The sequence below is a fragment of the Oncorhynchus masou genome, chromosome 18 (genome assembly GCF_036934945.1).
Source record: "Oncorhynchus masou masou isolate Uvic2021 chromosome 18, UVic_Omas_1.1, whole genome shotgun sequence".
In the NCBI taxonomy this organism is placed as follows: Eukaryota; Metazoa; Chordata; class Actinopteri; order Salmoniformes; family Salmonidae; genus Oncorhynchus; species Oncorhynchus masou.
Window position 1 is genome coordinate 38,766,399 of NC_088229.1, and position 23,427 is coordinate 38,789,825.

The window sequence follows — 23,427 nt, forward strand, 5'->3', positions numbered from 1 at the left end:
GCTCAATACAATTTACACACATTTACGAATAACCATGCGTAAGGCATGTGCTTAGAAAATGTGTCCTAAAACACCTTACAAAAAAAACGTAAGTTCAACTCCTATTATAAGAGCACCCCTTTCTGCATAACATGTTCGAAAAGTCATTTAATTACTCTATAATCCACTCATTTGATGCATCACAACAACAACATTCCAAAGTGGATTGAGTCTGAGCCAAGAGCTCCAATAAAAGTAATCTGGAATGCAGCTAGCAGGAACAGTTGAGGCATAGTTAGTCAGGGAGAGTCAGTGATCTTGGCTGTTTTTTTGGGGGGTAATGTGATCTCGTTTTTTTGGGGGGGTTTTAAAACACACCACTGTTCCCACTGACTAACATATACACAGGGGGACTAAAGCATGTGAAGTCCCCACCCATATCTGTTTTCTATCATGAACTTTCCCATTCTGTTCTGTAGAACAGAGTACAGACACACAGCACATTGCAATACGTCAGAGGCATCCGGAGATATGTTATCGCAACTGCTGAATAGGGAGCTTACTGGCAATCATGCAAAATACACACAAACATGACACAGAGGCTGAGCCTGCATCCCAAGAACCTGTATTTCCTCCCGAAGTGTGCACTTTTTCACTTGCCCTCATGGATGTCCCTCAATGAAAGCTAGAATCCTTTATTAAAACAATACCAAAGCAGCCACCCTGCCTCTGTTTTGGTAAAAAGCTGAGGGATGGGCCTAGAGAAATATAACTACTCATAGCTAGAGACCATTCATACATAGAGCTATGGATGTAAGAACGGACCATCCATGAAATCAAAATGACAGATGTTATGTTTTGAGGCTATACAGTCTTTGTTTATATTTCTATTGTTTACAACAGAGTAAAACAAGCTTATATTTGGGGTTCTGATGGGGTACGAACTAGGCTCATGAGGCATTTATAAGTTATATTCATCAAGAATCAATGAGGATACACTCAGTGTACAAAACATTATGAACAGCCTGCTCTTTCCATGACACAGACTGACCAGGTGAAAGTTATGATCCCTTATTGATGTCACTTGTTAAATCCAATTCAATCAGTTTAGATGGAGAGGAGGCAGGTTAAAGAAGGATTTTTAAGCCTTGAGACAATTGAGAAATAGATTATAATAACGTATGCCACTTAGAGGGTGTGAATTGGAAAGACAAAAAAAGTATGGAACGCCCTCAACACCTTGCAGAGTCCATGCCCCGACGAATTGAGGCTATTCTGAGGCCAAAGAGGGGGGGGTGCAACTCAATATTAGGAAGGTGTTCTTAATGTTTTGTACCCTGTGTGTACTAATAGCAACTAAGGATTCTAGCTTTAATGGCCAATGACATTTGATCTTTGGATTTAAAAGGAAAATTACCATTCTAAGAAATATGTTGAAATCTCCCTCTTTCCCATGCCTGGATATTACAGGAGAAGTATTGGGATGCGGTGAGGGAGTATGGTACGGTGTGATGATTTAAAATGGCGAGCTCTCACCTCCTGTAGTGTCTCCACCATGGCCTCCATCTGCTGGCGCTTAGACAGCTCCTCCTCCCATCTGGAACACATCACACACACACACACACACACACACACACACACGGTTTGGTCAGTGCAGTCCCAGGGTCAGCCCTGTATAAATCCTAACACAGATCATTTGAGCAGACACCCCTGTAGCCTGTTGACTCACAATCACCCTAGTAGCGCAAGCAATCAACTAACCATGTGAAATCATCAACCTGGAAGCCAGAAAGTCTTTCCTACTCATTCAGCCATTTTCTTTGTTCTCTGTTGTCCACTAAATGCATGGAGGACAGTGATACAATGTCAGGGAAGTCTGTAACTGTCCACAGCTTTGTTGCTATGTAGTAAACACTGTGCTTTCTTCTGTCTAGTCTTGCTGTTCAATGGAGAGTCGCCTTGGCTGAGGCTCAACAGACCATGTGGAATGACTGGGTTCGAACTCAGGTCTCCGGCGCAACACAAGACCGTGTTAGCTTGATGAGCTAAAACCTAGGCATTAGCACTGGGAGTTTCAGGTCTCTGGCAAGGTTCCTCATCACACAGGCGCGGTTGACGCCTACTGTACCTTTGACCTTCTTCTCACCGAGTCACGGAAACAATGTGACCAACTTTAAGACAAACACTCAAGTCATGATGAATTATTGCACCGTATCAGTCATACGTCAAAAAGGTATCGACGAGGTAGCTTGTCTCGGTTATGTACATCTGCTTTAATAGCAGTGCAATAAGCCTTGTACGGACAGTGATGACAGCAGCTTACGTCGACTTAGAGAGAGAGATAGGTCACACCTGAAGGTTACTAAGCAAATACCATTGGACTGTTCTCTTTGCAATAACTATTTACTATCCCTTTGGGCAAACATTACTTACAGCGACTGGGAGAATAAAAGTGAAAAGGGGTGGGTCGTAAAGACAAGATAGCCGTACTTTATTTTGCTCAGTTACAATGTCAACCATTCAATGTTCTCAAACACGTCATTTCACTGTATCATCAAAAGGCCTATTGTCAATATGGTCATCGTTCTTCAGCGCGTCATTTAAGTGTGTGGAGTGTTTCAACGTAATGCCTTCATCAGGTTGTCACAGATGTCACATGCTAGACAATTATCCTTGTCGTCTCCGAGAAAACAGAAAATGGTGGCTCTCTTTCGAGGAACGCTACAAAGTGGACAAGGAAAAGAGCATGATCTCACTGTCAACACTATGCACTCAGTGGCCCCCTATCACTCTGAAGCATCAGGAGACGGGGTAGTTTAAGAGAACACATTGATTTGTGTGCCTTTGTGTGGTAGGTAAGCGATGCATGTAAAGATAGCTGAGATATGACGAACATAGGCTGCCACTGCCACTTATGCCAACGACTCAGGGATAGCCATGAATCGCCCATTGATTCAGTTACACGAGTGAGTTGTTTTGGCCTAACATGCATTTCAGATGGTCTCTCTCTCTCTTTTTCTGCCATTTACACCGTTAGGCTACTCTATGGCCAAGCCATAATACTAGATCAGTAGGCTTGTCTCCTTTAGTACACAGACTTTTATCAGTTGAAGAACTCCTTGTTCTTCTGGAGAGCAGATCAGTGGAGAGATGGCTGTTGACTCTGTAAATATACAGTCAAACTCTGACTGAGATTCTCCCCTGTGGGTCCCCATGCTTGTGAACAAAATGAAAAAACCTTGAGGCAAAATGTGTAAGATATTCTGTAGCTCATCCAAAAACACAGAGGCTGTTTTTAACGTGTCAACATGGATCTGCTTGCTTATACTACGTATATATGCCACTTAGCACACACTTTTATCCAAAGCTTACAGTCATGCGTGCATACATTTTACGTCTGGGTGGCCCTAGCAGGAATCAAACCCACCCTGGCGTTGCAAGCTCCATGCTCTACTGCCTGAGCTACACGTCCACCACACTAGTTTGTTTAACAAAGGCCATTTGACTTCAATGGTACCGTTTTATATACACTATATATACAAAATTATGTGGACCCCCCCTTCAACTTATTGGATTCGCCTATTTCAGCCACACCCGTTGCTGACAGGTGTATAAAATCGAGCACACAGCCATGCAATCTCCATAGACAAAACCATGGGTATAGAATGGCTTTACAGAAGAGCTCAGTGACTTTCAACTTGTCCACCTTTCCAACAAGTCAGTTTGTCAAATTTCTGCCCTGCTAGAGTTGCCCCGGTCCACTGTAAGTGCTGGTATTGTGAAGCGGAAACATCTACGAGCAACAACGGCTCAGCCGCGAAGTGGTAGGCCACACAAGCTCACAGAACGGGATCACTGAGTGCTGAAAACTCCCTACCGAGTTCCAAACTGCTTCTGTCAGCACCAGAACTGTTCGTCGGGAGCATTATGAAATGGGTATCCATGGCCGAGCAGCCGCACAGAAGCCTAAAATCACCATGTGCAATGCCAAGCGTCGGCTGGAGTGGTAAATCATGCTTCACCCTCTGGCAGTCCGACGGAAGAATCTGGGTTTGGCGGATGCCAGGAGAACACTACGTGCCCGAACGCATGGTGCCAACTGTAAAGTTTGGTGGAGGAGGAATAATGGTCTGGGGCCGTGTTTCATGGTTCGGGCCCTTTAGTTCCCGCGAAGGGAAATCTTAACGCTACAGCATATAATAGCATTCTAGACGCTTCTGTGCTTCCAACTTTGTGGCAACAGTTTGGGGAAGTCCCTTTCCTGTTTCAGTATGACAATGCTTCCGTGCAAAAAGCGAGGTCTATACAGAAATGGTTTGTTGAGATCTGTGTGGAATAACTTGACTTGCACAGAGCCCTGACCTCAACCTAATCAAACTCCTTTGGGATGAATTGGAATGCCGAATGTGAACCAGGCCTAATTGCCCAACCTTACTAATGCTCTTGTGGCTAAATGGAAGCAAGTCCACACAGCAATGTTACAACATCTAGTGGAAAAACTCCCCAGAAGAGTGAAGGCTGTTATAGCAGCAAAGCAAACCAACTCCATATTAATGTCCATCATTTTGGAATGATCATGTTGATCATGTAGTGAATAATCTTCAAAGAAAAATGTTACTGAAAACACAAAATTAAGCATATCGTCCTCTTTTTGATCTGCAAAGTTGACTTTGGTGTAGGGGACCTTTTTTGAATGTGTGCCATCATATTGTTTAACTACTGCCACCCACTCAGTAAACTAGCTAGGTCAAAACTGTAGTTCAAAAAGTTTACAGTGCCTGCATAAGCTTAGCTGATTATACAGTATATGACAATCGGAAACATTCATTTTCAAAGTACATGGAACGTGATATCAAGCATTCCACAGATGGTAAATTCCTAACACATCTATATTTGATGACTCACAAAAACTCCAAAATAGGATGGGGGTTGAATTAAGAAGTGCAGCCTCCATCTCACTCTGCAGAATGGCCTGGGGTGGGGAGGGGAGCATGGTGGTTACACAGACAGACACCAATCCCATTAGGAGGCAAGTCCTTGTGCTGGGAGCCAGGACGCAGTGCTGGCTAGACTCCACTAACATTAACAAAAATAACACATCCATCCGTAATATCACCATCCACTGGATGAGGATGGGGCATGTGCTGAGGGTTAGAATATTGGTCACTCTTAAGAACCATCTGTAATATTTCAAGCCACTCTGACAATTTCAACAAATAAAATCTAGGCCATGCCTTTTTGGAAGAATATGGGATGTGTTTAGAGGAGGCAGTCATCAGGTAGTTTGCACTGTAATATCTTATGTTTCCCCGAGTTGTGGCTGAACGACGACACGGATAATATAGATCTGGCGGGATTTTCCATGCACCGGCAGGACAGAGAAGCTACATCTGGTAAGACGAGGGGTGGGGGTGTGTGTCTATTTGTCAATAACAGCTGGTACCTCAGGTCACCTGAGGTAGAGTAGCTTATGATAAGCTGTAGACCACACTATCTACCAAGAAAGTTCTCATCTATATTATTTGTTGCCATCTATTTAGCACCACAAACTGATGCTGCCAGTAAGACCGCACTCAACCAACTCTATAAGGCTCATCCAGAAGTGGCGCTCCTAATGGCCGGGGTTTTTAATGCAGGCAAACTTAAATCAATTTAACCTCATTTCTACCAGCATGTCACATGTGCAACCAGAGGGAAAAAAACTCTAGACCACCTTTACTCCACACACAGAGACACATACAAAGCTCTCCCTCGCCCTCCATTTGGCAAATCTGACAATAATTATATCCTCCTGCTTACAATCAAAAACTAGAGCAGGAAGTACCAGTGACTTGCTAAATACGGAAGTGGTCAGATGACGTGGATGCTACGCTACAGGACTGTTTTGCTAGCACAGACTGGAATGTTCCGGGATTCATCCAATGGCATTGACGAGTATATCACCTCCGTCCTCTGCATCATCAATAAGTGCATTGACGACGTCGTCCCCACACGGCGACCGTACGTACATATCCCAACCAGAAGCCATGGATTAAAGGAAACATCTGCATTGAGCTAAAGGTTAAAGCTGCCGCTTTCAAGGAGAGGGACAGTAATCCGGACGCTTTTAAGAAATCCCGCTATGCCCTCAGACAAACCATCAAACAAGCAAAGAGTCAATACAGGATTAAGATTGAATCCTACTACAACAGCTCTGACACTCGTTGCATGTGGTAGGGCTTGAAAACTATTACGTACTACAAAGGGAAACCCAGCCGCCAGCTGCCCATTGACACGAGCCTACCAGACTAGCTAAATGCCTTTTATGCTCGTTTCGAGGCAAGCAACACTAAAGCATGCAAGAGACCACCAGCTGTTTTGGACGACTGTGATAACGCTCTCGGTAGCATTCACAAAGCCGCGGGGACAGACGGATTACCAGGATGTGTACTCAAAGCATGAGCAGACCAACTGGCAAGTGTCTTCACTGACATTTTCAACCTCTCCCTGACCGAGTCTGTAATACCTACATGTTTCAAGCAGACCACCATAGTCCCTGTGCCCAAGCGAAGGAAACCTGCCTAAATGAATACCGCACCCTAGCACTCACATCAGTAGCTATGAAGAGCTTTAAAAGGCTGGTCATGGCTCACATCAACAGCATCCTTCCGGATACCCTAAACCCACTTCAATTCGTATACCGCCCCAACAGATCCACAGATGAAGATATCTCAGTCTCACTCCGCACTGGCCTTTCACACCTGGACAAAAGGAACACCTATGTGAGAATGCTATTCATTGACTACAGCTCGTTATTCAACACCATAGTGTCCATGAAGCTCATCACTAAGCTAAGGAGCCTGACTAAACACCTCCCTCTGCAACTGGATCCTGGACTTCATGACGGGCCGCACCCAGGTGGTAAGGGTAGGCAACAACATATCTGCCGCACTGATCCTCAACACTGTGACCCCTCAGGGGTGTGTACTTAGTCCCCTCCTGTACTCCCTGTTCACCCACGACTGCATGGCCAAACACAACTCCAACACCATCATTATGTTTGCTGACGACACAATAGTGGTAGGCCTGGTCACTGACAACGATGAGACAGCCTATAGGGAGGAGGTCAAAGACCTATCAGTGTGGTGCCAGAACAACAACCTCTCCCTCAAAGTGAGTAAGACAAAGGAGCTGATCGTTGACTACAGGAAAAGGCAGGCCGAACAGAAACCTATTAACATCGACAGGGCTGAAGTGGAGCGGGTCCAGAGTTTCAAGTTCCTTGGTGTCCACATCACCAACGAACTATCCATGGTCCAAACACACCAAGACAGTCATGAATAGGGCACGACAACACATTTCCCCCCTCAGGAGACTGAAAAGATTTGGCATGGGTCCCCAGATCCTCTAAAAGTTCAACAGCTGCACCAACGAGAGCATCCTGACCGGTTGCATCACCGCCTGGTATGGGAACTGCTTGGCATCTGACCGTGAGGTGCTACAGAGGGTAGTGCGTATGGCCCAGTACATCACTGGGGCCAAGCTTCATATCATCCAGGACCTATATACTTGGCGGTGTCAGAGGAAATCCCAAAAAATTGTTAGAGACTCCAGTCACCCAAGTCATAGACTGTTTTCTCTGCTACTGCACGGCAAGTGGTACCGGAGTGCTAAGTCTTGGACCAAAAGGCTCCTTAACCACTTCTACCCCCAAGTCATAAGACTGCTGAACAATGAACATTGACTGCCCCCCCATTTGTTTTGTACACTGCTGCCACTCACTGTTTATCTATGCATAGTCACTTCACCCCTAACTACATGTACAAATTAACTTGTCAAATCTGTACCCACGCACAATGACTCAGTACCGGTACCCCCTGTATATAACCTCATTATTGTTATTGTATTGTGTTACTTTTTATTATTTTTTACTGTAGTTATGTGGTCCTTGATCAGGGTTGTGATCTAGTGATGCGCGGGTTGACTCATAACCCTGATTTTGATTTATTTCATTCATGCTTGCAGTCGACGAGACTGAATTATGCAGAATGCAGTTACATTTAGTTAAATGCTTAAAATACACAGGATACTACATTCAATTGAAAAGGTCCTAACCAATTACAGTTGAAAAGTCAATTTGGTTATTAAAAAGTCTGATGTCAGTGGCTATGGACAAATTTCTCAGTCTATTTGTTCTTGCTTTGATGCTGGACAGTTGGTTCTGGTTGCGGAGGACTCTGCCATCGCTGTCTCCCCTTCTCTGTGGTAGGAGATCATGTAGAGAGAGGGTGGTCAGGTCGGTGCATGTCAGTGACCAATCTTACTGCTGTGTCTGTGGTGGTGGAAGGGTCAATGGGATGTCTCAGTTTTTTTTGTTATTATCTTGCTTGCTCTTTTCTGTACCCTATCCAGTGTGGCTTGCTGCTTCTTTGTGCAGCCCATCAGCAACACACTGGCATATGCCAGGCATGGTCAGATCAGAGTGGTGTCAATGTCCACAAGGTCATATTTGATTATATCAGCGGTGGATGAAGGGCGGGTGGTGGGCGTGTTGAATAAAAATAAAAATACCTTAAAACAAATAGATAAATGTCTAATTCTGGTGCAATTTATATCTATAGGTCACATAGAGTCCCCCCATTATTTTAGGCTATCTGGCATTAGTGCGTAAGTCTAAACTTTAGGACCAGACTAAATAGCCGACACGCCAATCGCAAAATGCTTTGGGAACAGGCAGATAAAAAGTTAACGTCAACCCACGGAGGCAAAAAAAGTCCATGTCGGTGTTTAATTCAATAAGAGTAAAGCTGCGAAATGGAGAGTTTAAAATAAAGAGAAGGGAGGGCCAGAAAAGTCATGTTTGTGAAAGATTTGGTGAAGTGGTAAATGAAGATGATAGCAGTGTTATGTTATGTGCGATGATTGTGAGGCGCTTTACAAATTTGACAGTTACAAGACGGGGACTTCAAATAAGCCCATGGCACGTCAATGGGACTGTAACCTACTGTTTGGATGGGTTAAATGGAAACTTAAATCTGGACACTGACTGCAGGTCTATAACCTCTCGCATGGCCTTAATATGTACTCCTTAGTAATTAATCATTTCTTGAGATAAAATGATACACCAAATGTAGGCAAAATGTTGACTCAGGAACAGGATTGGAGAAGTAGGATTTATTTATTTCAGCATCTTGAGAGAATGCCCATGTGCAATTAGATACCATCTGTAGAGGTGCTTTCTTTATCAGCATAATAAAAGTATAGTATTTTAACCACATAAAACATGCATCCAAACTGAACTGAAATCTGGGGTCGTGGGTCGTTTTCATAGCTTTCTATTTCCTTACAAGTGGTCAAACTGATGTAATCGGGGATTTTGCATAGACAATCTTTCCCGCTTTTGTACTGTTACATTTCATCCCTGGTCCCTAAAACGTCTATGCTTCTTGAAAGAAGCAGAGATTACAGAAAAAAACTAGAGATGTCAACTGCTGTAGATTTAAGCATTCATTCTACCGATTTATGACATTATTCTGGTCAGCAAGGGTTTATTTAGTCATCTAGGGCAACATATAATGACAGAAGAGAAGCCGCATGTACAGTTGGAGTCGGAAGTTTACATACACCTTAGCCAAATACATTTTTTTCACAATTCTTGACATTTAATCCAAGTAAAAATTCCCTGTCTTATGTCAGTTAGGATCACCACTTTGTTTTAAGAATGTGAAATGTCAGAATAATAGAGAGAATTATTTATTTCAGCTTTTATTTCTTTCATTACATTCCCAGTGGGTCAGTTTATACTCAATTATTATTTAGTAGTATTGCCTTTAAATTGTTTAACTTGGGTCAAATGTTTTGGGTAGCCTTCCACAAGCTTCCCACAATAAGTTGGGTGAATTTTGGCCCATTCCTCCTGACAGAGCTGGTGTAACTGAGTCAGGTTTGTAGACCTCCTTGCTCGCACACGCTTTTTCAGTTCTGCCCACAAATGTTCTATGGGATTGAGGTCAGGGCTTTGTGATAGCCACTCCAATACCTTGACTTTGTTGTCCTTAAGCCATTTTGACTCACCACTTTGGAAGTATGCTTGGGGTCATTGTCCATTTGGAAGATCAATTTGCGACCAAGCTTTAACTTCCTGACTGATGTCTTGAGATGTTGCTTCAATATATCCACATCATTTTCCGTCCTCATGATGCCATCTATTTTGTGAAGTGCACCAGTCCCTGCTGCAGCAAAGCACCCCCACAACATGATGCTGCCACCCCCGTGCTTCACGGTTGGGATGGTGTTCTTTGGCTTGCAAGCCTCCCCCTTTTTCCACCAAACATAACGATGGTCATTATGGCCAAACAGATCTGTTTTTGTTTCATCAGACCAGATGACATTTCTCCAAAAAGTACAATCTTTGTCCCCATGTGCAGTTTCATACCGTAGTCTGGCTTTTTTATGGTGGTTTTTGAGCAGTGTCTTCTTCCTTGCTGAGCGGCCTTTCAGGTTATGTCGATATAGGACTCGTTTTACTGTGGATATAGATACTTTTGTACCTGTTTCCTCCAGCATCTTCACAGGGTCCTTTGCTGTTGTTCTGTTGATTTGCACTTTTCACACCAAACTACGTTCATCTCTACGAGACAGAACGCGTCTCCTTCCTGAGCGGTATTGTCACGTTCTGACCATAGTTCTGTTATTTTATCTTTGTTTTAGTATGGTCAGGGCGTGAGTTGGGGTGGGCAGTCTATGTTTGTTTTTCTATGTTGGTTTTTGAGTTCGGCCTAGTATGGTACTCAATCAGAGGCAGCTGTCAATCGTTGTCCCTGATTGAAAATCATACTTAGGTGGCCTGGGTTTCAGTTTTGGGTTGTGGGTGTTTGTCTTCCGTGTCAGTGTTTGTCGCCACACGGGACTGTTTCATTCATTTCACGTGTATTGTTTTGTATTTCGTAGTGTTTATGTTTTAAAATAAACATTATGGACACTTACCACGCTGCGTTTTGGTCCTCCGATCCTTCTCGCTTCTCCTCCTCAGAAGAGGAAGAGGTTTGCTACAGGTATGATGGCTGCATGGTCCCATGGTGTTTATACTTGCGTACTATTGTTTGTATAGATGAACGTGGTACCTTCAGGCCTTTGGAAATTGCTCCCAAGGGTGAACCAGACTTGTGGAGGTCTACAATGATTTTTCTGGGGTCTTGGCTAATTTCTTTTGATTTTCCCATGATGTCAAGCAAAGGGGCACTGAGTTTGAAGGTCGGCCTTGAAATACATCCACAGGTACACCTCCAATTGACTCAAATGATGTCAATTAGCCCATCAGAAGCTTCTAAAGCCATGACATAATTTTCTGGGATTTTCCACGCTGTTTAAAGGCACAGTCAACTTAGTGTATGTAAACTTCTGACCCGCTGGAATTGTGATAGTGAATTATAAGTGAAATAATCTGTATGTAAACAATTGTAGAAATTACTTGTGTCATGCACAAAGTAGATGTCCTAACTGACTTGCCAAAACTATAGTTTGTTAACAAGAAATTGGTAGAGTGGTTGAAAAACGAGTTTTAATGACTCCAACCTAAGTGTATTTAAATTTCTGACTTCAACTGTGTCTAATTATAGACATGTTGACTAACAAATGCCTTGCCAAAATGTCAGAAATTATAAACAGAAACATTTCTAAATTAGGCAACAAAAAAATCCTGCACCCCCTGTCCAAAAATGGTTCTGCCGTCTCTGACTATAGTCTACAGTGTATTTTGTATATTAGCGGGTTAGGGTGGGGTGCAGGCCTCAGGTTTTCACTTTATCCATATAGTTGGGTGGTTATGGATTAGTTATTAGCAATTGCAGGCGGGTGCAGGTGAACAAACAGCTAACCCTCGCACCACTATCGTGTTCATTAGGGAGACCCTTAAAAACAGAGTGAAACAGGGCTGTACTACCTGAACATTACAATTCAGTTGCTTGAAAGCAGAGCCAATTTTAATCCGAATGAATATCAACAGGATTCAAACAAAACGACAACAAAAAACATTTCAAGGGTAAAACATCAACATCCAAACAAAATTGTGTTTGAACTTTGAACCTGAAATTCACTGTTCACAGGTCAACATTGCCACTCCAATGCCCTCTTTGTCAAATCAACCTAATTGGTAGCACTCACAATAAAACTTTGTCATCCAAGTCAGCTCATTCTCTCAGCACTCTTTATTTTTAAAACACAGGCTTCTCTGTTTGTTGAAACAATGGGCCCCTGTTAAAGCTTCACAAAGTTAATGAGTGGAACACACCACAACTTTGAAGTACATATGGCTCCAAACCTTCAAACACAAATGAAGCCCAAATATAGGCCATTCAGCAGATATTTTTATCCAAAGCACTTTACAGTAGTGTGTGCATACATGTTTGTATTGTTGAGTCCAATGGGAATTGGAACCGCGAATCTGGCATTGCAAACCCCAAGCTCTACCAACTGAGCCACACCGCCATGTTCAGTTTGGCACGTCATATGCCAATGGTTTGTTAGCCCATACAGTTACGACAGAAACTACATCGATGAATGCCCATGCATTGCATAACAGCTATTATTCCACAATCCAAGTTTATAAATAGGACCTGTATCCTGGTTATTCCTATTGACGGGCACTTTGAGAGAAATCGACCATGAACACCCATTGGTCAATTAGGTTTGAATCATCAGAGGCACGGAGAAGGAAAACAAGGGACCCCTCGTTCATAATATCTGATTAATACACCCCAGTGTGTTTACGTGTGTGTGTCCTTAATGCTTTAATAAATAGCCTATATTATCAATAAAAACATGTGAATGACATTGGCACTGGAATTCCTACCCAGGGATAAATAACCCTGAGAATGCATTCCACTGGAGAATGACAGGGCAAGGGGCACTTGAGCCCAGCAGAGAGGCAATGGGATACTTCTACTCCTCCTCCTCCGACCTACTATATTATTCCAGACCTATCAGAGGAAGCATGGGTCAGTGTGGAGTGAAATGACCTGCGACTAAACCTGTATGAGAGTGAAAGGCGCCGATTATGGCTGATTACATTGCAATCCATGAGGAGACTGCGTGGCCGGGCTGACCACCTATTACGCAAGTGCAGTAAGGAGCCAAGGTAAGTTGCTAGCTAACATTAAACTTATCTTATAAAAAACAATCAATCTTAAAATAATCACTAGTTAACTACACATGGTTGATGATATTACTAGTTTAATTAGCTTGTCCGGCGTTGCATATAATCAATGCGGTGCCTGTTAATTTATCATCGAATCACAGCCTACTTCCCCAAACGGGTGATGATTTAACAAATGCGCATTCGCATCAGGGTATATGCAGCAGTTTGGGCCGCCTGGCTCGTTGCGAACTGTGTGAAGAACATTTCTTCCTAATAAAGACAAAAATTCATTTGCCAGAATTCTACATAATTATGACATACATTGAAGGTTGTGCAATGTAACAGCAATATTTAGACTTAGGGTTGCCCCTGTTCCATAAAATACGGAATGGTTCTGTATTTCACTGAAAGAATAAATGTTTTGTTTTCGAAATTATAGTTTCCAGATTTGACCATATTAATGACCTAAGGCTCATATTTCTGTGTGTTTATTATATTATAATTAAGTCTATGATTTGATATTTGATAGAGCAGTCTGACTGGGCGGTGGTAGGAAGCAGGCTCGTGAGCATTCATTCAAACAGTACTTTCCTGCATTTGCCAGCAGCTCTTCGCAATGCTTGAGGCACAGAGCTGTTTATGACTTCAAGCCTATCAACTCCCGAGATTAGGCTGGCAATACTATAGTGCCTATAAGAACATCCAATAGTCAAAGGTATATGAAATAAAAATGGTATAGAGAGAAATAGTCCTATAATTCCTATAATAACTACAACCTAAAACTTCTTATCTGGGAATATTGAAGACTCATGTTAAAAAGAACCACCAGCTTTCATATGTTCTCATGTTCTGAGCAAGGAACTTAAACGTTAGGTTTTTTACATGCACATATTGCACTTTTACTTTCTTCTCCAGTACGGTGTCTTTGCATTATTTAAACCAAATTGAACATGTTTCATTATATTAAGTTAAAATAAAAGTCTTCGGCCTCCCGGGTGGCGCAGTGGGTAAGGGCGCTGTACTGCAGCGCCAGCTGTGCCATCAGAGACTCTGGGTTCGCGCCCAGGCTCTGTCATAACCGGCCACGACCGGGAGGTCCGTGGGGCGACACACAATTGGCCTAGCGTCACCCGGGTTAGGGAGGGGTTGGCCGGTAGGGATATCCTCGTCTCATCACGCACCAGCGACTCCTGTGGCGGGCCGGGCGCAGTGCGCACTAACCAAGGTTGCCAGTTGCACAGTGTTTCCTCTGACACATTGGTGCGGCTGGCTTCCGGGTTGGATGCGCGCTGTGTTAAGAAGCAGTGCGGTTTGGTTGGGTTGTGTGTCGGAGGACGCATGACTTTCAACCTTTGTCTCACCTGAGCCCGTACAGGTTAGTAGCGATAGTAACTACTTGTTTTAGATAGTAGCTACTAAAACAACAATTGGATACCACGTAAAACGGGGTAAAATTCAAAAATAATAATAATAACAATAAGAAAATATATATAAAAATCGTCTGATTAATCGGTATCGGCTTTTTTCGTCCTATAATAATCGGTATCGGCGTTGAAAAAATCATAATAGGTCGAGAAATTGCCAAGAAACTGAAGATCTTGTACAACACTGTGTACTACTCCCTTCACAGAACAGCGCAAACTGGCTCTAACCAGAATAGAAAGAGGAGGGGAGGCCCCGGTACTCAATTGAGCAAGAGGACAAGTACATTAGAGTGTCTAGTTTGAGTAACAGATGCCTCACAAGTGCTCAACTGGCAGCTCCATTAAATAGTACCCGCAAAACATCAGCCTCAACATCAACAGTGAAGAGGTGACTCTGGGGTCTTCCACTCCTCTTTCTATTCTGGTTAGTGCCAGTTTGCACTGTTCTGTGAAGGGATTAGTACTCAGTGTTGTACGAGATCTTCAGTTTCTTGGCAATTTCTCGCATGGAATAGCCTTAAAAAATGTTTTTAATTGAATATCTACATGGTCGCTGAGAATGGGCTTCTGTACGCCCATGTAGATATTCCATAAAATATCAGCCGTTTCCAGCTACAATATTCATTTACAACATCACATTGTCTACACTGTATTTCTGATCAATTTGATGTTATTTTAAAATGGACAAAAAAAGAAGCTTTTCTTTCAAAACAAGGACATTTCTATGTGACCCCAAACTTTTGAATGGTAGCATATATGTAGGGTCAAGAACATTTACTGTATTTTCAGTAGCATAATATGGTCAGATGATCAGTGAATTGTTCCTCGAGTTATGGGTTGTACAAAAGGCTACTACAGCTAGGCTACATTTTTGTGTTGGGGTAAATTGTGTATCATATTCAATAGTTCTGGAATATATATATATATATTTTTTTTATTATCCAACGTATAGTCCCTTCCACTCAGTAAGAACATACTTTCATGACAGTCTGGAATTACAATTTCGTTAGGAATACTTGTTTTTCACTCCCTTGAGATAGAGAGCACGAGAGAGAGATAGAGAGAGAGTTGGGTGGGTGGGTGAGTGAGATTTTGGGCTGACGAATGTCTGATGGCATGCTGCCTTTTCATTCCCAGTCCAGACAAGAACAAATGGGTAACATCCTCAAGGCAAACTGCCTCATACTGTTAAAGAAGCATTACTCAACTTTTCAAGCGTAAAAATAGCATGACTCACATCCTCTGATTATAATGGGAGGTACTTCTCACAATAAGGACAGAATTCCTCAGAGATGAATGTTCGCTGTTTAATTTCCTTAGGATTAACTGTGAAAACTGATAAGGCACACTATAGTTCCTCTAGAACCGTGTATATGTGGGTACTGTGGAGGTACCCCCCCCCCGCCCCACACACACACACACACACTTTCTTACCTAATTACAATATTCTTCAGTATTTCTTTATGACAAACATTTTGTACACTTGCTGATATTTTTTTTAATCAATATACAAAATATGGCATGGGTAGAAGATACAGACTTAACCTTTTGAGGTACTAACTGACATTCAGACTTGTATAATAACATTGGAATTACACTAGTTAAAAAACATTGTGTTAACATGTCCCATAGTAATTGTGTAATTGCTTAGTAGTGGGAATAGGGATGCTATTATTTGGTGCACATAGTGAATTCAGGATTTAGGGATTGTGTTCTAACTGTCAGATCAACACCTTCGCCATTACACCAAGGAGCTCAAACCTCTTAACGAAGTTCTAGGTGTTGTAAGGTTAACTACCAGTCTAATGTCTGAGAGCACATCCTGCGCTTCACTATTACAAAACCCTTTCGCCTCTTAACAATGAGGCATGATTACATTGGCCTACCAACATAGCCACCCCACTTCTGACACTAATGCAGCATATCAGGGAGTAGCCAAAACAGAATTTGTTCTTAACTGACTTGCCTGGTTAAATAAAGGTTAAATAAAAAATCTATTCAAAAAAAGTTGAACCTGGGACCATCAGCCAAAGTCTAAGGCATTACACCAAGAAGCTCAAACCTCAGAACCGAAGGTCTATTGCTATGTAAATGTAATAACGTAAGCAACACATTGTCAACAACTTGTAACCAAGTTCAACAAGTTTCTCAACGACCTGTGAAATAGTCTGAGTAAAAACAACATATCAGACACGTGGACAATGGCTTGATTGACAATTTAACAATTGAAAGTGCGAAAAGAAAGTGACATCACTTACCTTTTTCTGTACTCATCTCGATCTCTTTTGACTTTAGCCAACACATTGTAAAGGGCTCGCAGTTCAGGGGTGACGGTGTCGACTTGAATTCCAACACCATCCGGCTGCATCCATGACACCCCGGGGCTGTGGATAGTCTCGATTCGGTCCCCAAACCTCCGTGTGTGGGTAAAGCTCCATATCGTACCGGGTACCTGTGGCCGAGCCAGAAAAAAGTCCAAATAGCCCGTTTGGGTGGCTTGTTCTCGGCTAAAGTAGGCTCTGTAGCGGGATTGCTCTAAAGCTTGCTGTAGTTGAATTTCTAACAACTTGTTTCTACGCTCCAATTCATGAACTTTAGCTAGGAAACATCGAAATCGCAGGTTAAGGGTTTTCAAGGCATGAATGTTGGAACCCAAATCGTTCCGTAGGGCACTAGGCACCCTAGCTGGCGCTCCTACTGGGAACGCAGAGGCACCCGAAGATGACAAAGCCTCAGCAAAGACCATCGAATTCATCATTTTGTTTGAGTTCAATGAGCAATACATTCCACTGAAAATGTTCCCGGTATTATGAGGGGTCAACTTCAACTAGCGTACTACAGGATTTTTCACCCCCGCCCTACCGTAAAAATAGGCCAATCCTCCAAACTGAGGTCCGCGATAAAGTGATTCTTTGAAATTATTTTATGCGTCTACAAATCTTGCTGTGAACGCCGTGTCACTGTGTTATCTTAGACAAAGTAGGAACGTAGATACGACACAAACATAAACGCCATATGTCACCTTCTTCATGATGCTGTTGACGTGAAAGCATCTCCATGCAAAACGGTTTACTAGGCTATTCTGATAGCCCTAGGCTATGTAGCCTGCGCAACTTCTCTGTCAATTGCTGCTGCTAGTTTTTCCAAAATCATTCGCCTTCATTCATTTGTTCTGCGCCACCCATCCTTTTTTGATAGTCGTCCTAGCACCGAACCAGATAGCGTTACCGCCGAAATGCATGAAATCAAGGATATGTCTACTGTCCCATAGCTGTGTTCCCGTTACTGGTATCATGTTACAGCCAAACGAAAGCACCCTCTCCGCCCCTTCGCCCCGCACTCTCTTCTACAATCTCCCCTGATACACCCTGGATTGCTGATCTATTGGTAGGTGAGAGGCTCCGAAGCCACCAGTCGGCCATATTGGCACTTCCCAGAAAGTGCAGTCCTCCATAAGAATGAATGTAATTCTACAGTATTTCAGTAGAGTACCACAGTATGAGGCACAATACACATAAAACCTAGGCTAGCAGTCAAACACGGAAATGTTTCCAATCGTTTTTCCACCATTCATTTTTCCCATAGGGGATTTTAAAACCACTTCAAATAAGGTCTGTCTTTCATGTAGGCTTACCCTGGCGTGATGTTTTGATAACAGTGTAAATCTCTCACTTTTATCAATATTTGCCTGTATTTACCCCCGAAATGAAATGATAATTAGCCGTTAATGTGGTTATCATAGAACTACACATCCTCAGCAAGCTTTGACATCATAACTCAAGGCAGTGTTGCAGGGTAGGAAAGAATTCCACATTTCTCCATGCAAACTCTTATCGACAAGTAGAAAGTAACCTAGCAAGTATAATAACTAGTAGATATTATAGCGTTTTTGTAGTTTCTCGTTTAAATAATTTATATTGTGTATTTCTCGTTTGTATTGTTTAGCATTTTTCAAATGACCTATCGTAGGCGTTTTTTAATTACTATATTTTTTTTGCATGACCCTGGCCTTTGTAGCTAACTAGTTAACCACACATGCATCTGTACCGGATTGTACCCACTATTCTATTAAGCACACATGCATTTTATAATTTTCCGAACTCTGTAAGCGAGAGGCGTCGCTGGAGCCGTGTAATAAGGTAAGTTCTGTTTTCTAGCTGCTAACAAGCTATTTTGGGTAGGTAAAAGATCCGTGGTTAGCTAGCTAGGTGCTTATGAAAATTAGCTAGGTAACCACCAACTGTAGTTACTTGCCGCTGTTAGAGAATTTCCAGTCATCTGGTAATTTTCAGTACCTATACTGTTCTCTTTGAAGTAGAAAGAAGAATTGATATAAGTTTAAATATTAGACATGTAAAAATCAAAACGTAAGCAGAATCCGTGTGGATGAGGCAAGGTAGACCAACAAGATGTGACTAGTCTGGGCCACATCTGATCTTGTGAAGGCAACATTGGCCTGAACTTGTGAAGACCTTTGGACGGGAACATTAGCTAATCAGTTATAGGCACCATTAGAACTGCAGTAGGTGTGTGCATGTCTGTGTGTAACGCCACCAATAGAATCTATGCCCTAATAGGAAAGGCAGCAAGATTAGGGTGACCAAGGCTAGAAGGTATCAATAATTTACATGAAAGGGGGGTGACAATGTTATGTAAGGGTAAGACTGTATAAAAGCAAAGTAATGAGAATGGAGAGTCAGTTCTTCCATGGAATTGCTCAGCTTTGTTACTTTTTGTAATAAAGTCTATTTGAATTCACAAGCACTGGCATCTGAGAAATATTTGTTTCAATATTTCCACGACACCGCACATTACCTTCCTTACAAGTAAAAGGAAACCAGCGTAGACTAGCATAATGACAGTTGTTACCTTTTTATTATTGACAAATCCTTTGTGAGCTAGCCAGCTAGTTAACGTTAGCTCATGGTTCATGTAGTCATATTTTTCCACATGGTGAGATGCTAGCTAACACTTGCCCAGGGCAGGGATATTTAGTTAGCTAGCTAGTGCTTCTACACCTGGCATTGCTTGCTGTTTGGGGTTTTAGGTTGGGTTTCTGTACAGCACTTTGTGAAATCAGCTGATGTAAGAAGGGCTTTATGAATACACTTGTTTTGATTTGATTAGTTAACTTGCCGTTCGTGTAGTCAGACTTGCTAGCTAATGCAAGCCCGACACCAGGGAAAGGATAGTTAGTTAGCTAGCATTTTCACCACGTAGAAAAGTCTGACTACATGAATGGTGAGCTAATATTAACTAGAAAACTAGCTAAATATGACCTGGTGTTAGTTAGTTAGACACCTTGGTTGGCTAGTTAGCTACATTAGCTACATACGTTGCACCGTATCATCGTCGTGTTGTCAGACTTTCTCAACAGACGGTGAAATGCTAGCTAATGTGCCTAATGTTAGCGATTAGTGCTATCTAGCTAACATTAAATATCCCTGCCCTGGCAGACTAACTAGCATGTGGGATCTGGAGAAATATCCCTGCCCTGGTGGGCTAGCTAAAATTTCACCACATGGAAAACTCTGACAACACGAACAGTGAGCTAACGTTAACTAGCTAGCTAAATATCTCTGCCCTGGTGGGTTAACGTCAGTAAGCATGTCACCATGTGGATAAAAATGTGTATTAGCATTATTTTAAGGTTTATATAAATGATAGGTGAGGACAATCCTGTTACTCTGGTTGTGTAAATTGCTGTCTTCACATACCTCTCTACCTAATTCACCACTTGCACATCACTTGTTCTACCCCCACCCTCTGTACTCCGAAACTTGCAAGTTGTTAACGAGGTGTCTCTGTTCCGAACAAAGTCTCTCAAGTCTATTCTAAGAACAAACCGTTTTTAGTACTCACAGGAGAACACAGAGGACTCAGAATATTTAGCCACCTCATCCAGTAGATATTGGTTGGTTCGACACATTGAGACAGTTGTGGTGGATTAAGGAAATGTAGCAAGGTTAGGCTATATAAGACAAGCCCCAACTCAGAATCAATGGGCTCTCAACGAATCACCTACGGGTCGTGAGGAAACATTGGTGCAGTTGAAGGTTCTACAGGAAAATCAGCTGTATACCCGCAACAGGTATTCAGCATCACAGCTGTCTAATAAAGTACTTAGGATAGAAACAGGACTTCAAGTCAAAGACATGTTCAACATTGTTGTTGACAACCTGGAACGTTACAAGGACCGTGTCGCATACTTTGCCAAGTGGAGGGTTGAGGTGCTGTCATTTGAGGATTAAGTGTTCATGGAGTTTATGAAGTTGGGTCACAGCTACACCAACTTGTACCTGACTCAACTATTATGTTGTAGTGCAAGCAGTCAGCAATTTCACCATCACTTTTATTCACGTGATCCACAAGCTTTTTTTCATTAGCATCATGACGACTGTTACAAGTCAGGAGAAGAACCAAACGTACTTGTCTGCTTCTTTTCAGAGGTCCAGCAAAAACTGGAGGATGGTCATTGACTGTACTGACATAGAAGTTGCTACTCCAGGTCAGATGGACTTGCAAATGCAAACCTACTCTGTGTACCGTTCAATGCTCTCCTTCAAGCTACTCCTGGGAGTTGCACCTAATTCGGTGATAACATACTGCAGCGATCTGTATTCAGGACCAGTGTCGGACAAAGCCATTGTCCAGAAGTCAGGGCTTGAGAAGATCTTCACATCTGGAGACATAATTTTGGCATACACAGGTTTCTTGATCCAGAGCTTAATGCCTGCAGGAGTCACTGTGAACATTCCTCCATTTCTGAACCCCGGGCAGGTTAACAGAGAGTGAGATACATCTCACAAAAGACATATAGAGAAACAGGATCCATGTTGAGATGGCAATATGCTCGACGAAAAGATGTCAAAATCCTGAGATTCAACCCACCTTATCTGCGTTGTTATAGTAATGTGCTTGTGCATACTTGTAAACCTCAAAGACCCACTCATCAGTGAAGTAGCTGTTGATTGGGAAAACAAGAACAAACAATGAGGCACAAGGATTGGGTGTTGAGGGACCACTTGTCTCATTGTCCAAGGTGTGTTTGTGTTATGATAAACAATGCATTTCCTGTACGGATAAAGATGGTTATAATGCATTGGAAAAAAACAACCACTGACCAAATGCCTCTTTGTTTTCCAGTCCAACAGAAGTGCATCCCTCAGGCCAACCGGTGCATGGACATCCTGTTCCAGTGCGATGCAAGGGTGGCCGTCTGGTTGTAGAGACGACAGCAGATCGAGCCTGAGGACGGACAGGTCAGTAAACCCATCAGATATGATACAATAGTTTACAACAATCAATTTGAAGATATATCTGCAGAGTTTGTTCGTCAGCTAGCTAGCCAAACAGTTTTAGTGGAATTACTAACTTCCAATATTTAAAAAGGTTAAGGAAAAAGGAAAGGAAACGTAATGGCTGCATGATGTTTAACCCCACCCTCAGCAAGGAGATCTGTCAGATGTGATGGCTCTCCCATCCTTAGATGCTCTCTCTCAATTCAATTCAAGGGGCTTTAATGGCATGGGAAACATACGTTTACATTGCCCAAGCAAGTGAAATAGATCAACAAAAGTGAAATAAACAATAAATGAACAGGTAACATTGCACTCACAAAAGTTCCAAAATAATAAAGACATTTCAAATGTCATATTATGCCTATATACTACGTTGTAACAATGTGCAAATAGTTTAAGTAAAAAAGGGAACATACAACCACTACATATGGGTTGTATATACAATGGTGTTTGTTCACTGGTTGCCCTTTTCTTGTGGCAGCAGGTCTCAAATCTTGCTGCTGTGATTTCACCTAATAGATAATGGGAGTTGATCAAAATTAGGATTATTTTCAAATTATTTGTGGGTCTGTGTAATCTGAGGAAAATATGTGTCTCTAATATGGTCATACATTTGGCAGGAGGTTAGGAAGTGCAGCTGTTTCCACCTCATTTTGTGGGCAGTGTGCACATGTCCTGTCTTATCTTGAGCCAGGTCTGCCTACGGCGGCCTTCCTCAATAGCAAGGCTATCCTCACTGAGTATGTACATGGTCAAAGCTTTCCTTAAATTTGGGTCAGTCACAGTGGTCAGGTATTCTGCCACTGTGTACCCTTATGTTTAGGGCCAAATAGATTTCTAGTTTACTGTTGTTTTGTTAATTCTTTCCAATGTGTCAAGTAATTATCTTTACGTTTTCTCATGATTTGGTTGGGGCTTATTGTGTTGCTGTCCTGGGGCTCTGTGGGGTCTGTTTGTGAACAGAGCCCCAGGACAAGCTTGCTTAGGGGACTCTTCTCCAGGTTAATCTCTCTGTAGGTGATGGCTTTGTTATGGAAGGTTTTGGAATCGCTTCCTTTTAAGTGCTTGTAGAATGTAAACTGCTCTATTCTGGATTTTTATAATTAGCCGGTGTCGGCCTAATTCTGCTCTGCCTGCATTATTTGGTGTTTTACACCGAGAATATTTTAGCAGAATTCTGCATGCAGAGTCTCAATTTGGTGTTTTTCCCATTTTGTTTTTCCCAATTCTTGGTTGGTGAGCGGACACCATACCTCACAACCATGAAGGGCAATGGTTTCTATAACTGATTCGACATAATTGGTATGTCGAATTTGATGTTCCTTTTGATGTCATAGAAGGCATCGTCTCTCAGATCGTTCACAACTTTGTGGAAGTTACCTGTGGTGCTGATGTTAAGGCCGAGGGAGGGCTGTCTCTCTCTCAGCATGGCACAGACAGTTATAGAATGTTCTCACTCCATCCCAGCAGAAATGTCCCATCCACATAGTGATTGTTTTCCTTCAGCTCAGCATTCTTAGGAAAACCTTTGCCACAAGTGGTGTTCTCTGTATTCCTACTGTAGTGGCATAGTGTAGAATATGCGACATCTCACAGACATGTTAGCTAG

The 23,427-nt window shown here is 42.4% G+C and overlaps 1 protein-coding gene across 5 annotated transcripts in view; it reads right to left on the reverse strand.

Annotated features, from left to right (window-relative positions):
- The window catches only part of LOC135504552 (intermediate filament family orphan 2-like), a 48,496-nt gene extending 29,720 nt beyond the window's left edge, over nucleotides 1-18,776 (reverse strand). The window contains exons 1-2 of one of the 5 annotated variants that reach the window (XM_064923251.1): nucleotides 16,776-18,776; nucleotides 1,516-1,576 (exon numbers count right to left, since the gene is read on the reverse strand). In XM_064923251.1, the coding sequence (XP_064779323.1) occupies nucleotides 1,516-1,576; nucleotides 16,776-17,302 (588 nt within the window). In that variant the 5' untranslated portion in view covers nucleotides 17,303-18,776. The remainder of the gene's footprint in view (nucleotides 1-1,515; nucleotides 1,577-16,775) is intronic. The other 4 variants (XM_064923247.1, XM_064923250.1, XM_064923248.1 and 1 more) reach the window with 4 other exon arrangements.
- Between the last annotated feature and the right edge of the window lie 4,651 nt (nucleotides 18,777-23,427).